At 39.7% G+C, this 16,760-nt stretch overlaps 1 protein-coding gene across 1 annotated transcript in view; it reads left to right on the forward strand.

Annotated features, from left to right (window-relative positions):
• The window catches only part of LOC114629588, an 87,090-nt gene extending 71,585 nt beyond the window's left edge, over nucleotides 1-15,505 (forward strand). Inside the window, exons 2-3 of the mRNA XM_028777634.1 lie at nucleotides 8,029-9,262; nucleotides 13,737-15,505. Coding sequence (XP_028633467.1) covers nucleotides 8,051-9,262; nucleotides 13,737-15,062 — 2,538 coding nt within the window. The 5' untranslated portion in view covers nucleotides 8,029-8,050 and the 3' untranslated portion in view covers nucleotides 15,063-15,505. The remainder of the gene's footprint in view (nucleotides 1-8,028; nucleotides 9,263-13,736) is intronic.
• The last annotated feature ends 1,255 nt before the right edge of the window (nucleotides 15,506-16,760 follow it).

Consider the following 16,760-nt stretch of genomic DNA (forward strand, 5'->3'; position numbering starts at 1 on the left):
TTGTAATTCCAGCACTGAGGAAGGAGGGAGGCAGATCCCTGAAGCTCGCTTGTCAGCCACCTGTGCCTTATTGATGAAGTCCAGGCCAGTGAGTGTGTCTGTGTCAAAATAAGGAAAATTATATCTGAGAAAAAACAGCATCTACACACACATGTCCACCTATACACACACACACACACACACACACAGAGGAGTGCAGAAAGAGAGGGAGAGGGAGGAAGATGAAAGAAAGAATGTCAACAGAATAAGCAGAGGGCAGGGTTACAGGAAGTGTCTGCAATCATTGAACCATGGGATCACAGGGTCTGAAAGTCAGTACTGTTCAGCAATAGATGACATCGTCTGAAAAGAGGGTCTTGAGGTAAGGAAATGGTCAGGGGGAGGGAGCCCTGACACTTTGCTAGGTTACCAAAGTACCCACTAGAGCTCTCAGGAAGCCCTGGAGTTGGACACTTCAGCAGAGCTCCAACTCCCTCTGCGGAATGATGTGAAAACTTTTCAGCTGACTGTGTAAACAAGACAGAGAGGAATGGGAATAGAAACCAAAACCTACCCTCACTGCAGTCCGTTCCTTCGGGGACAAGGTAGGTAGGTCTCAGATCTAGGATATGCAAAACAAAGAATGAAAACTGTGTGGACTCAGATCTGGAAGGAAATCTGGAAACATCTGCCTTTACTTCCCAGCTGTTCTTCTCTCCAGAGCACCAAGACACCAACACTCCGCATCCCACCTGTTTCCTGAATGTCCCAGCTCAGAGGAGTCCATAAAGAGCTATCACAGTGACCTTGCTCCCAGAGAAAGTGACATCACAGGAGGACCATTTAAATCACTACTCAGGAAAAGTTACTTGAAGAGATCAAGTACAGCTTGACCAGAAATCTTACTTAGTTGTGGTATCAGTATCCTGGTACCGGAGCAGAGGTTATGGTTTATTTCACTAAGGAGTTGTTCACAGAAAGGCCCTTCTCTGTCTTCTGTACCACAAAGCACCTCTAACCCACCAGCCAGGCAGCAACAAACTTCTCTAATACCTGCACATCCTGGGTCTGTTGATCTTCTGTTGCTAGCTTGAGCTTGTAGAAAGAGGGCAGCTTGTGTGACCAGATTCCTCAGAGTCAATTCGGGAACCTCTTTGGGGTTGAGGATTGTTGTTGTAGCTCTGTGTTGTTAATTTTTTATTTTGGTTTTGGTTTTGGTTGAAACTGAATCACACTGTGCCTCTGGCTGGTCTAGAACCTGTAAGTCAGTCTGGCCTCGAACTAAGGAGATCCATCTACCCTGCTGCTCTGCCTCCTAGGCCTGAGATTAAAGGCATACACCATGACACCCAGCTACACTGGAACTATTTTATTTACATCATGAGGATAAAATCCTATCCAGAACATCCACTGCTATTTCCTTGTCTAGAAGGGAACTATGAGAAGCCATCATCAACATAACCAACACTAACTTGACTAACTTGACAACAACATAACCAGCACTAACTTGACTGTTGGACAGGGTTTCAGGAGCCTCATAGTCATCAAATCATGGAGAATAGCCTATTCTTGGGGCTAGGATTTCCATTGAGTTGTCTTTGGCTTCTAGGAGCAGCTTCATCCACCTACTCAGGATATCTCTATTCAAACTTTATTTGGTTTTTTATAAACTTGAAAAGAAGCATAGAAGAAAAGACCCTACCTATCCCTACTTCTTAAAGTATTTTTCTTTCCAGAGTTTCGAGCATTATTTCTTAAAAGAAAGTTCTTTCTCCAATAAGATCCTTTGAAAGAAAATTAGAGGAGGTGGAGGAGGAAAGAAAGAAACAAGGAAACAAAGAGAGGCTAGTAGATGTTGCCCTGTGGGTTTCTATCTGTACTGTCTGCGCTCTCCTGCTTTTTAACATGTCTGGTATCCAACAATACCATGTGCTTTTGTTCCTGAACTTCTGAAGCAGAGCTTGAAACCAAGTACAGTGATGACATCAGTATTTTCCCTGCTTCAGGCTTGCTTTGTTTGTCTGGGATCTTTCATGCTTTCAACTAAATTTTAAGATTTTTTTATTGAACATTTTATATATTTACATTTCAGATGTTATCCCCTTTTCCCATTTCCCACACCCCGAAACCCCATATCCAATCCCCCCTCCTCCTGCTTCTCTTCCACCCACTCCTACCTTCCTGCCTTCGAATTACCCTACACTGGTGCATCCAGCTTCAAGGGACAAAGTACCTCCTCTCCTATCCATACAGGACAAGGCCATCCTCCCCTACATATACAGCTGGATCCATGAATCCCTCCCTGAGTGCTCCCAGGCTGGCTGTTTAGACCCTGGGAACTCTGATTGGTTAGTCTGGTGATTCTCCCCATGGGGCCACCAACCCCTTCAACTCCTTTAATCTTCTCTCTAACTCCTCCATTGGGAAGCCCTTGATCAGTTCAATGGTTAGCTGTGAGCATCCTCCTCTGTATATGTTAGACTCTGGCAAAGCGTCTCAGGAGACAGGCTCCTGTCAGCATGCACTTCCTGGCACCACAACTTCTGCCTTTGGTGACTGCACATGGATGAATATTCAAGTAGGACAGTCTCCAGACAGCCCCTCCTTCAGTCTCTGCTCCACACTTTGTCTCCATACTTGCTCCCCTGAGTATTTTGTTACTCCTTCTAAGTGTGGGAACTGAAGCACCTACACTTTGATCTTCCTTCTTCATGAGCTTCATGTGGTCTATGAGTTGTATTTTGGGTATTGTGAGCTTTGGGGCTAATATCACTTCTCAGTGAGTGCATACCATGTATGTTCTTTTGTGATTGGGTTACCATACTCAGGATGATATTTTCTAGTTCATGAATTCATTGTTTTTAATAGATGAGTAGTACTCCATTGTGTAAATGTACCACATTTTCTGTATCCATTCCTCTTTTGAAGGACATCTGGGTTATTTCCAACTTCAGGCTATTATAAATAAGGCTGCTATGAACATAGTGGAGCATGTGTCCTTGTTATATGTTGAAGCATCTTTTGGATATATGCCCAGGAGTGGTATAGCTGGGTCCTCAGTAATGTTATGCCCAGTTTTCTGAGCAACTGCCAGACTGTTTTCCAGACTTCTGTTTGTATCAGCTTGCAGGCAGTGGTGGCTCATGCCTTTAATCCCAGCACTTGGGAGGCAGAGACAGGCTGATTTCTGAGTTCGAGGCCAGCCTGGTCTAGAGAGTGAGTTACAGGACAGCCAGAACTACACAGAGAAACCCTGTCTCGAAAAACCAAAAACAAAACAAAAACAAAAAAACAACCATTGTATCAGCTTGCGATCTCACCAACAATGGAGGAGTGTTCCCCTTTCTCCACATCCTCACTAACATCTACTATCACCTGAATTTTTGATCTTAGCCATTCTGACTGGTGTGAGGTGGAATCTCAGGGTTGTTTTGATTTGCATTTCCCTGATGACTAAAGATACTGAACATTTCTTTAGGTGCTTCTTGACCATTCGAGTTTCCTTAGTTGGAAATTCTTTGTTTGGCAGTGTATCCCATTTATAATAGGGTTATTTGATTGTCTGGAGTCTAATTTCTTGACTTCTTTATATATATTGAATATTAGCCCTCTATCAGATGGAGGATTGGTAAAGATCTTTTCCCAATCTGTTGGTTGTCATTTTGTCCTATTGACAGTGTCCTCTGCCTTACAGAATCTTTGCAATTTTATGAAGTCCCATTTGTCAATTCTTGATCTTAGAGCATAAGCCAATGGTGTTCTGCTCAGGAACTTTTCCCCTGTGCCCAAGTATTCAAGCCTCTTCCCCACTTTCTCTCCTAATAGTTTCAGTTTATCTGGTTTTATGTGGAGGTCCTTGATCCACTTGGACTTCAGTTTTATACAAGGAGATAAGAATGGATCGATTTCCATTCTTCTACGTGCTGACCTCCAGTTGAAACAGCATCATTTGTTGAAAATGCTGTCATTTTTCCACCACTGGACAGTTTTGGCTCCTTTGTCAAAGATCAAGTGACCATAGGTGTGTGGGTTCATTTCTGGATCTTCAATTCTATTCCAATGATCTTCCTGCCTGTCTCTGTATCAATATCATGCAGTTTTTACCACTATTGCTCTGTAGTACAGCTTGAGGTCAGGGATGGTGATTCCTCCAGAAGTTCTTTTCTTGTTGAGAATAGTTTTTGCTATCATCAGGTTTTTGTTATTCCTAATAAATTTGCAAATTGCTCTTTCTATCTCTATGAAGAATTGAGTTGGAATTTTGATGGAGATTGCATTAAATCTGTAGATTGCTTTCAGCAAGATGGCCATTTTTACTATATTAATCATTCCAATCCATGAGTATTGGAGATATTTAAATCTGCTGAGATTTTCTTCAATTTCTTTCTTCATAGATTTGAGGTTCTTGTCATACAGATCTTTCACTTTAGATTCACATCAAGGTATTTTATATTATTTGTGACTATTGTGTAGGATGTCATTCCCCTAATTTCTTTCACAGCCTGTTTATCCTTTGAGTAGAGGAAGGCTACTGATTTCATCAAATTAATTTTATATCCAGTACCTTCACTGAAGTTGCCAAGTTTAGGAATCCTTTGATGGACTCCTTGAGGTCATTTAAGTTTACTCTCATATCATCTGCAAATAGCGATATTTTGACTTCTTCCTTTTCTTTGTATCCCTTTGACCTTCTTTTTGTTGTCTAATTGCTCTGGCTAGGACTTCTAGTACTATATTGAATAGGTAGGGGGAGAGTGGGCAGCCTTGTCTAGTCCCTGATCTTAGTGGGGTTGCTTCAAGTTTCTCTCCATTTAGTTTGATGTTGGCTACTGGTTTGCTGTATATTGCTTTTACTATGTTTAGGTATGGACCTTGAATTCCTGATCTTTCCAGGACTTTTGCCATAGAAGGGATATTGAATTTTGTAAAATGTTTTCTCAACATCTAGTAAGATGATCATGTGCTTTTTTTTCATTGACTTTGTTTATATAGTGGATTATGTTGATGGGTTTTCACATATTGATCCATCCCTGCATTCCTGGGATAAAGCCTACTTGATCATGAGGGATGATTGTTTTTATGTGTTCTTTAATTCTGTTTGCAAGAATTTCATTGAGTGTTGTTGCATTCATAAGGGATATTGGTCTGAAGTTCTCTTTCTTTGTTGTGTCTTTGTGTGATTTAGGTATGAGCATAATTGTGGCTTCATAAAACAAATTGGATAGTGTTCCTTCTTTTTCTATTTTGTGGAATAGTTTTAAGAAAATTCATGTTAGATTTTCTTTGAATGTCTGATAAAATTCTGCACTAAAACCATGTGGTCCTGGGCTTTTTTTGGTGGGGAGCCTTTTAAGGACTGCTGCTATCCATTTGGTTCATAACTTCTGTCAGTTTCACTGTGTCTCTGTTTAGTTTCTATTTCCATGATCTGTCCATTTCTGAGATTGGGGTGTTGAAGTCCCCCCACAATTATTGTGTGAGGTTCAATGTCTGCTTAGAGCTTTCGTAAGATTTCTTTTATGAATATGGATGACCTTGCATTTGGAGCATAGATATTCAGAATTGAGAGTTCATCTGGTAGATTTTTTCCTTTGACAATAGTAAAGTGTCCTTCCTTACCGTTTTTGACAACTTTTAGTTGAAAGTTAATTTAGTTTGATATTAGAATGGCTACTTCAGCTTGTTTCTTGAAACCATTTGCTTGGAAAATTGTTTTCCAGCTTTTTACTCTTGGGTAGTATCTGTCTTTGTCACTGAGGTGCATTTCCTGTATGCAGCAAAATTCTGGGACCTGTTTACATATCCAATCTGTTAGTCTATGTCTTTTTTATTGAGGAATTGAGTATTTGGTGTTAAGAGACATATTTTTGCTATTAGAGGTGGAATTATGTTTGTGTAGCTATCTTCTTTTGGGGTTGTTGGAAGATTACTTTCTTACATTTTCTAGGTTGTAGTTTCCCTCCTTGTGTTGGAGTTTTCCATCTATTATCCTTTGTAGGGCTGGATTTGTGAGAAGATATTGTGTAAATTTGGTTTTGTCATGGAATATCTTGGTTTCTCCTTCTATGGTAATTGAGAGTTTTGCTGGGTATAGTAGTCTGGGATGGCATTTGTGTTCTCTTATGGTCTGTATGACATCTTTCCAGGATCTTCTGTCTTTTATAGTCTGGGAGGAGAAGTTTGGTTTAATTCTTTTAGATATTCCTTTATATGTTACTTGACCTTTTTTTCCCTTACTGCTTTTAATATTCTTTCTTTGTTTTCTGTATTTGATGTTTTGATTTTTATGTGACAGGAGGAATTACTTTACTGGTCTAGTCTAGTTTTTTGGGTTTTTTTTTTCACTACCTGGTCTTCCAATGGCTGTATTATTAGGGAAAATGACACCAGAAGATTTTGAAGGATATGTGTTTTATTTTTCTAAAACAAGGCTTTCTGTATAACATCACTTGATGATCCTAAACTCACTTTGTAAAACATGCTGACCCTGAACTTCTCTGCATGCCTCTGCCTCTGTAGGCAATGTTCTTGGGGAACACACACATACATTATTTGCAAGGCTACCTTCAGGCTGTGAAAGACAACATGTGCTATTTGTTTTTCTGATGTATGGATGGTTTTCTCTGAATAACAAATTACAATTACACTAACTTTTTTCAGAAAATGTCATGGTTTCATTTTTCTTCACAACTGAATAGAACCATATTGTATATATGTACATAATTTCTTTCTCCAGTCATCTGTATATAAATATCTACAGGGAACTGATATCATAGTGACCATCAAAACAGTTGCTATAACCACAGATGCACTTGCATCTGTGTGGACTGTTGACTAACAGTGTTTCAGATTGATGTGAGTATTGTACCTGGGACAGTGATCAGTTTCTGAAGGAAACCAACTTCTAACCATAAATATGATTCCTCTTTTCTACATCTGTTGTTGGTGGTAGTTTCTTGGTACTACCATTTTGATTTAACTGACCTTTATCTGACAGTTCACAATATCGAGTAAATTTTCAAGTATGAATTAGCCATATCATTTAGTCTCTTGATTACTGTCTCTACGGCTCATTAGCCCACTAACTGACTGAATGATTTGGGTTTTTAATCTTTCAGTGATGTTTACATTGTCAAAACATTCCACCGCTCCCCCAGTTCTCACATCACTTCTGTCGTCTCTTCTGCATCGCACTAAGCCTTGGAGGCAGTAATTTATGTATCGCGTTTATGGCTGAGCATTGAAAAGTCACTTCTGCTCAATTCTTTGACCATAGTGAGTTAATGTAAAGTTACTCTAACTCACAATACACAGAGGCTTCTATGGCCATACCAATTCTTGGATACAAACATACATAAATATGTAGATGGCAAATTGATGGGAATATTATGCCCATTCCACAAAACAACAGTAGCAGTTTTTCCACCATGAACTACAACCACCACTACCACATAGTCTTGATTGAGAAACAAAGGGGTTTTTTTTAGCACCAAAGGGTAAAAGGACTTTGGTAGATATCAAAGTCACAGGAAACCCAAGAAGGATGGATAAAGAGTCTCCCACATCCTTAAGACTTCTCCTTCTGACCATGATGAGGTGAGCTCTCCAATTGAATTAGCTACCATTCATGTCAATTGAAGCAAAACTGAACAGCTGAAAGTCAGTGTGCATGTCATAATATGACCTTATTTGGAGAGACTGACAGAGCTTTAAACTTAGTGAATTTCTTTTCCAGACAACATCTTGGTATCATAGCTCAGGCTAAGCTCAGACCATTGCACAACCTCCTTAATGCTGCTATTACAAGCTTGAGTTTGATCTTGAAGAACTAAAAACACTGTAAAGAAGAAAATGGTCAAAGGTTAAGGAGTATGAGCCAAACCAAATTTAAAGCTAAACCCAGAAATAAGTGCTATTCAGTCCTGTACATCTGATTAAAGGGAAGAAACTCAGTATTTATAATGTGGGGGCAGGTGCTGGGCCCTGCTCTCTGAATAGTTTTTGTTACTGAACTAACTTGTTGACCTTCATGGTTCTTTCCTCCCTTAGGTACCATCCACATTTCCCAGGCATGGGTCAGACTTCCTCTTCTACATCCTTTCCAAAGGAGGATCCTGATTTGACCTCCAGCTTTGGTACAAATCTTCAGAATTTCAAGATGAAAACCAATATCCTGTCTGAGGAATTGATCACCTACATTGAAGCATCCCTAGAAGAAGAAAACCTTCAGGAAACAGTTTCTATAATCAGTGGTGTTCTGAGTGACATGAAGAAAGCCCCACTGAACATTGCAGTGATAGGGGAGGTTGGGGCGGGAAAGTCCAGTCTAATCAATGCTCTACAGAGAGTAGGGGCTGATGAAGAAGGTGTGGCTGCTCCCTCTGGGGTGATATGTACAACCACTGAGAGAACACCATACACATACACAAAGCTTCCCAATGTGACACTATGGGACCTGCCTGGTATTGGGTCTACAGTCTTCCAACTACAGGATTATCTGAAGAAAATCAAGTTTGAGGAGTATGACTTCTTCATTATTGTCTCTTCTGGATGCCTTAAATCTAGAGACAGAGAAACTGCCAAAGCCATTGCACAAATTAATAGGAGATTCTATTTTGTTCTAACCCATACAGATATTGATCTTGAGATAGAAAAACTGATAAACCCTAGGAGATTCAATAAAGAGAACATATTAAAGACGATTCGAAATGACATTTCAAGTATACTGAAGCGAGTGACACACCAGGAGCCTCCAGTCTTCCTAGTCTCTAATACTGATGTGTCTGACTTTGACTTCCCAAAGCTGGAAACCACCCTACTGAGGGAGCTCCCAGCATACAAATGTCACATGTTCATGAACACTTTGCAAATTGTTACAGATGCCACCATAGAACTAAAGAGGGATATGCTGAAACAAAAGATCTTGAAGGAATCCAGAATGCCAAGAGAATGGGCTACCATACCATTCAGAGGATTGACCCAAAATGATCTAGAGATGTTGGACCAGGCTTTGAGTGACTATAGATCTTTCTTTGGCCTGGATGAAGCGTCACTGGAAAACATAGCTGAGGATTTGAACGTGACACTGGAGGAACTCAAGGCAAAAATTAAGTCTCCACATTTGCTCTCAGATGAGCCAAATACATCCTTAATAGATAAACTCTTGAACTACATTAGACATCCTTACTTTTCAAAGGTTTTCCACTTGCAAAATTATTTCATTGACACAGTTGCGAGCGATGTTAAAATTATCCTCAGTAATGAAGAGCTTTTGACAGCAAAGGTGAGCTCATTCAACTCTAATGCCTCTCTATGTTGGGAGGAATTCCTGGGGAAAATTAGTGTTTCCACAGTTGTTCCAGAAAGCACCTGTCTAACTCACTTTGTTGAGATGTTTCAAAGTGACTCTGATGAATTTTGTCATATTCAGTATCTACACCTGTTGACATGCCGGGTTCTCTCTAGTTGAGACTATTACATGATGCACTCCTAAGGCTTTTTGTTGTAAATCATCTCATTACTGTGGTGTTCATTTGATTTGTTTAAGAAGTATTTCAGTTATGTGGAACGCTACTTGTCAGTTTGCTTTTGATTCCTATGCTTTGCGGACCCCATGTGGGAAAATCTGATGAAGATTTTTATACCCATTTCCCTTTAAGAGCTACAGGGTTTCCATCTTATATTAAGCTCTTTGGACACTTAGGGTTGGTTTTTGTATAGGGTGAAGTGTGAGGGTCAAGGTTTAGTCTTGCCTGACATCCTGTTTTCCCAATTCCATTCTTCAAACCATGTGCCCTTTGTGCACTGTGAGTGTTTGGAAGCCTTGCTGAGATATTGATTGGCTGTAGAAACAATCTGTTGGCGGCACAGTTATGGATATTCAGGCTCTGTTCTGCCTATCAGTTTGTTGGTCTATAGGCCTGTCTTCACACCACTATTGGCCTGTTTTTGCCACTCTGATGTCTGCTATGCCTTGAAATCAGGTATTACAGTGACTCCTAACCCTTTTGGTTTTGATCAATATTGTTTTGGCTATTTGCAGTCTTCTGTATTCCCAAGTGAGTTTTGTGATTTCACAGTCAAGTTTTATTCTAAATGGCATTGATGTTTTCGTTGAGATTGCATTGAGTCTGTAGATCACTTTGTGAAGTATGGACAGTTTGACAACCTTAAGGTTTATAAACTATAAACACGGGAATCTTAGCATCTTTTGTTGTCTACTTTGAGATTTCTTTCATCTCTGCTTTGGAGCATCTCACTTCACTGGTTACTTATTGAAACTTGATTACTTCCTTCCTTGCTTGTTTTCTACCTTCCTTTCTTTCTATCTTCTTACTCTGCCTTCTTATCTGATATGTGTGTGTTGTGTCTTGTAAATGAACTTTTAAGATTTCTTTCAAAATCTTACATTTCTGAATTTCTCATGCAAATCTTATATTTTCATTTTAATTTCATTCCTCAATATTTTCTTGAATCTCATTGAGGTTTATTCTATTTCATTACATTTTTGGTGCAAGACCAAAACAATGAGTTTCACTATGGCATTTCCTTACATGTATGCCATTATACATTGTCATTCATTCTTATCTTCTCTCATTCAGTCATTTACCTACTGTCATTTACCATGCCCCCCCGCTTATCTAGCTAGTTCCCTTTTACACTCAAAAGTTCCTTCTTCATTCTCTTCTCACACATACTCTGTTACTCATCAGATACATTTTCTCCTTCAATATTTCTCACCTTTCATGTGATTGATATTTCTTTCATTCTTTATGCAGTATTTGACAGGAATTTAATCTACTTCAAATTCTCTGTAATATTCTTAAATACTCATTTATACATTTATTTTTATGTATATGAGGCTTAATATACACTCAAAACAGAGAATCAGATCTCATTACAGATGGTTGTTACCCACCATATGGTTGCTGGGAATTCAACTCAAGATCTCTGGAAGAGCATCCAGTCCTTACAACTGCTGAGGCATCACTTCAGCTATCTTCAGAATCATGTATTACAGACTTATGATCCTTTGTGTTCATTGTTGCCTTGGCTATTTTGAATACATATAGTGTTCTGTGTAGCAATTTGTGCTTCTCAATGGAAATATCCACCACTTATATAGGATGTCCTTATTAAGAAAATTCTCCTAAAAACGTGTCTTAGGAGGTTGGGTTGTTATGTAATATTAGGTTTATTTACAGTTGGCCATCACAGTGTAGATGCCATATCACTGTTCTGGTGGCATCTAGTGAGTTGTGGCTCAGTCTATTCCACGTCAGAATTGTTGAGAACTGTTATTTCAGGTGGTCACACAAGACTGGGACAAGCACACAATGCAAGCAATTGTGACAAAAATAGGGTATAAACAATGCATTGTGCATGAATTTAAGTTTATTTCTGTAACTACAATTACCAGCAGTTCCTACATATTGTTTCTACTAGTAAATCAATTTTTGGCATCCGAGCACCAGAGAGCCAGAGATGGGTAGACCTCTGGAACTCATACTATACCCATGTGGGCCTGCACACATGGAGGCAGCTTCACACACGAATTCTCAAATAGTTGCCCTAGGAGTATTGATATGTCAGTATATTATTGCTAGTGATAATAGGATCTATACTAATGCTCTCCTTTCCCTTACCTTTATTGCTGGCATAGCCTCTAACAAGATGATTGGCTGACTCAAGAATAGAATTCTGTGTACCTAAAGCTTCTATATTGAAAACTTCATACCATATTATGAACATCAGAGTATGAGAGCAAAGTGAAGCCAATCTCTCATGACTTCTTGCATCTATCCTGTGTTCCAACTCTAATTCCAAAGTCCTGTGTGTGTCTGAAACACTGAAAAAAAAAAAGAAAATGGCTATGACTTATACCCTTCATCTCAATGTTCTGATATTTTTGTATCAGTATTGATAAACTTTGAAATACAGTCAGAGCTATCATGAAGTCTGGTTTTCCAAAATTCATGAAATATAAATACTTTTAATGTCCTTCTAAGATTATAATAAACCAGGAGTATCAGACAAAGAATGAATGTGGCCTAAAGTCCAAAATATGTAAACTAAGGACATATATGTAACATGTGGATTCCTGTAGGAAACACATCTGAGCTTTACCTTGTTTTTTCAGACTTAAGAAGTTATGATTCCTTGGGAAAGGGCTTTGATTGGAATACTTCCTCATTCAGGTTTCTTAACTTTTAAAAAACTCATTTTCTAATTTTAGTGTCATCTTTAACATCTCTTCCTGTATTTCTTTCTTCCTTCCTGGCTTTCCTCTGTATCCATATAGGATTTTCATTTTTGTGGGTTGTTTACTTGATGTTTGTGGACTGAACACTAGAAAACAGGGACACATGGGGAATAACTTAGGAAACTGCTTACAGTGAGGTGATCCCCTACCTCCCCTGCTGAAAAATAAAAAATAACATGGATACATATGTGTAACAGCCTGTTCCTTTGTAACAGCCCGTTCTGCTACTTTGTAATGGCCCATTCTGCTGCTCCGGTCCGCAGGTCAGGTTCTAGCCTGAGAGTAGAGAGAGAATAGAGATAGAGGGGCGAGAGAAACAAAAGATGGATACAAGACAGAGTCTGGTCAAGTCTCTTTTTTTAAAAGGAAGGTCTTGAGTGTTTATACCCTTTACCATGTGACTTGCCCTCGTGGGCAAGCTCAACTGAAGGCACTATGTCACGTGCCTTGTAGCCATATATACCACACGGGCCTTGCAGCTGGGGGCACTAAACAGTGTAACAAGAAGTTTATCATAGTGTGCTCAGCTGTTGTGGGCTGTTGAAAACAAGTCTCTTGTCAGGGTATATGGCTCGAGATGGCTGTAAAGATGATAGCTGCTTTTGGCTAAGAATTGGCTCCCAACACATGTGTCCTTTCAAATCTTTTAACATCTAGTTTTGAAGTTTATAACAAGCACACATTGCATGTTAAGAATTCATCCTCAGGTCTTTTGTCCCCCAGACAAGTTATCTTCCACATTCATATCATATCTACTGCATAACTTATGTATGTATAAAAAATCTAAACTCTGAGAATGAGAAAATGTATTTGTCTTTCTGAGACTGGCATTATAGCCTAAATATGACTAGCGACAGTTACATCCAATTTCCTACAAAGAACATAATTTCAATCTTCTTTATGGCTAAAAGAGGTCGATTACACATATAGAGTAATGTATCCACCCTTCCAGTGGACATGTCAAGAATCTTTTCTGCTACCCACATCATCCCCTTCTCCCTAAATTCAGAGACTACACAGGAGAAACTAGAATGGCTGTACTAAGGAATGAGAGGTCATGAGGCCTAGGAAGCAATGCCCTAAGCTGTCAAAAGAGACAGGGAGCCTTTCCATGAGATATGTTGCTTGAGGTTTTGATATGTTGACCTATGCCCTTAAAGATTTACAACCTATGGGTATTAATTGTAATAGGAGTAAACAGAATGAAAACACAACTTAAAATAAGAAATAAACACTGCTGTAGACAAAAACTAGGAATAAGTTGATTGCGAATGTGACAACAAAGGAGGAAGGAAACCACAGAAAAAAGTAAGGGTTAAATGATGGCACATGATATGCAGAGCAGTGAGGGAGCCAGCAGCCAGGAGCAGAAAGGAAGGTGTTCTGCTTATAATGGTATCAGCAGCTGAGGTATCTCTTTGTCATTAGAACAAACTCTTAGGTCTTGCCCTGCTGTACTAATAATTGTGGTGTTTCTCTTTTTTTCTCTATTCAGGATCCTCCACTGCACACAGCTACATGCAAGCCTTCCTCTAGCAGCCCTTCTCCTTTAACTGCTCAATGTTTGGCATTCAGCTTTGAAAGTTTTTTTAAGAATTTCAAGAATGAAAACAAATTCCTCTCTGAGGAAACCATCACCTTGACTGAATCCCATCTGGAGAATAAGAACCTTCGGGGAGCACTGTCTGAAATTAATCATGCTCTGAGAAACATTGACAAAGCCCCACTGAACATTGCTGTGACTGGAGAAACAGGGACAGGGAAATCCAGCTTTATCAATGTCCTGAGGGGAGTGAGGGAAGAAGAAGAAGAAGGTGCAGCCGCCACTGGGGTGCTAGAGACAACCACGAGGAGAACTCCATACCCACACCCAAAGCTTCCCAATGTGACAATATGGGAATTGCCTGGCATTGGGTCCACTAACTTCCCACCAATAACCTACCTAACAGAAATGAAGTCTGGTGAGTATGACTTCTTTATTATAGTCTCGGCTACACGCTTCAAAGAAATTGATGCACATCTGGTCAAAGCCATTACAAAGATGAACACAAAGTTCTGCTTTGTCAGAACCAAGGTCGATCAAGATGTCAGTAATGAGCAGAGGAGTAAACCTAAGTCTTTCAACAGAGACAGTGTCTTAAAGAAAATTAGAGATGACTGTTCAGAGAAGCTTCAGAAGGTTCTCTCCAGTCAGCCTCCAGTCTTCTTAGTCTCTAACTTTGATGTGTCTGACTTTGACTTCCCAAAGCTGGAGACAATTCTACTGAGGGAGCTCCCAGCCCACAAGCGTCATGTCTTCATGATGTCCTTGCACAGTGTTACTGAGACTGCCATTGACCGGAAGAGGGATTTCCTCAAACAGAAGATCTGGCTGGAATCCCTGAAAGCTGGAGTGTGGGCCACCATTTCACTTGGGGGCTTCATCAGAGATGAAATACAGAAGTTGGAGGAGACCTTGAATCTCTACAGGTCTTACTTTGGGCTGGATGAAGCCTCACTGGAAAATATTGCCAAGGATTTCAATGTGTCTGTGAATGAAATCAAGGCACACCTTAAGTCTTTCCATTTGTTAACAATGGACAAAGACATGTCCTTCAAAGACAAACTGTTGAAATATATTGAATCTATTTCCTATGTTACTGGGGGACCACTTGCCTCAGGCCTTTACTTTAGAAAGACTTACTATTGGAAAAGTCTCTTTATTGATACTGTGGCAAGTGATGCCAAGTCTCTCCTTAATAAGGAAGAGTTTTTATCAAAGAAGCCAGGATCGTGCATGACTGACTTCCCTGAATACTGGGAAACAGAAATGGAGCTTTGAGATAGGAACATTTGGACTGGCTTCAGGCACTGACTTAAAGCCTACTTTTAAGCATCAAACATTTTCTGGGAAAGACCAGAGAATTCATGTCTTTCAGAGACAGAATATCACTGTAGCAAGTGGAAAATGAATTGTCCACAGAATAAGAACTCTCTTCCATTAAATCATCATTATGAGAATATATGGTTGTATACATATGACCTGCAATATCTTTGTCTAATTAAACTTGGGTTATTTGACCAATGGAGATTCCCCAAGCAGCACCACATTTTTCTAAGATGAAGAAGTTAGTAGACCGTGTAACCATTTGGGATTTTCTAAGTCTGCCTCTGTTCCAGAATAATGACACCGAGGTTCATTTATTTATGCATTAATGGCTATAACTCAGCTAAGCTTGTTCTCCAACTAGCCTATAACTAAATTAAACTGTTTATACTATTCTATGTTTGAGATGAGGCTGGTTGCTTCCTGTCAGTTTTATACATTCAACTTCTTCCACAACTTGATGGTGAATCTTTTCAGCCTGACTCTTTGCCAGAGATCCTCTTTCTCTCTGTGTCTGTGTCTGTGTCTGTGTCTGTGTCTGTGTCTGTGTCTGTGTCTGTGTCTGTGTCTGTGTCTGTGTCTGTGTCTCTGTCTCTGCCTCTCTCTCTCTCTCTCTCTCTCTCTCTCTCTCCATGTTCTTACCAGAAAGACCTGGGTAATGCATGGATAAGTAAAGATGCCTGGAGATCAGTGCAGACACAGACATTTTATTTCATATCCTTCACCAGTCAACTGGATGAGTTTGGAATTTGGTTGTAGGCAGCACGGGCTCTAATCAAATTGTAATTTCTTGTGGTATGAAGAAGGCTCAACATCATCTTAAAATCTAGTCTCCTGCTGAACACCAGGTGATTAACACAGCAGTCTATAGATTCTCCTCAACTTCATTCTCCTTTCTCTTCCTCTTTCTTCTCTTGCTATTTCTGCTGCTTTTCCTTTTCTTCCTCATCACTCTCCTCCCCTCTTCTATGTTTACTTCTCCCAATGCTTCTGTCTTTCATTTCCTCACTCAGTTGTGAGACTTGCAAACACAGTATCTACAGGAAAGCCTTGCAGCCTGTAAATCTTTGGAATAGTTGGTATTTCATCTTTGGTCCAAACAGCAAGAATTCTCTCTTCTCTCTTTCCTAAGGAATGACAAGGGTTTGTTGTTGCTGGTTTGTTTGTTTGTTTTTGTTTTGTTTTTGTTTTTTAATCTCTAAGAACTTCAGTTGGTTAGACAGGGCATTTCCAGTAGAAGAGGTCACCTGACATATTCAAAGCTCCTGCTGCAGAGTCTCTTGTGCGATGCATGGAAACATCACTTGACAAATGATTGCTGTTGGCCCATGAGCAAAAGGCAGGAAGGAATAAAGGAGAGTTTCAGTAGAAAAGAATGGAATTCTGGGAGACAGAGAGAGAGTGGGAGATTTCTGTCAGACACTGAGGAAGACAAAGGCATGAACCTGGAGACAGGTAACTAGCCACATGACAGGACTTAGAACAGAATACGTGGGAAAATTAAGTTATGAGCTAGTTGAGGAACAATCCCAAAATTTGACCTAGGTATTTATTCATGTTTAATAAGTCTAAGTCATTATTTCTGAAAATAAACAGGCCAGGTGGGAAAGCTTACATTTCCATTTGGCCCAGTGAATATCTGGCAAGAACTCC

Source organism: Grammomys surdaster, unplaced genomic scaffold (genome assembly GCF_004785775.1).
Source record: "Grammomys surdaster isolate TR1022 unplaced genomic scaffold, NIH_TR_1.0 313, whole genome shotgun sequence".
NCBI classification, from domain to species: Eukaryota; Metazoa; Chordata; class Mammalia; order Rodentia; family Muridae; genus Grammomys; species Grammomys surdaster.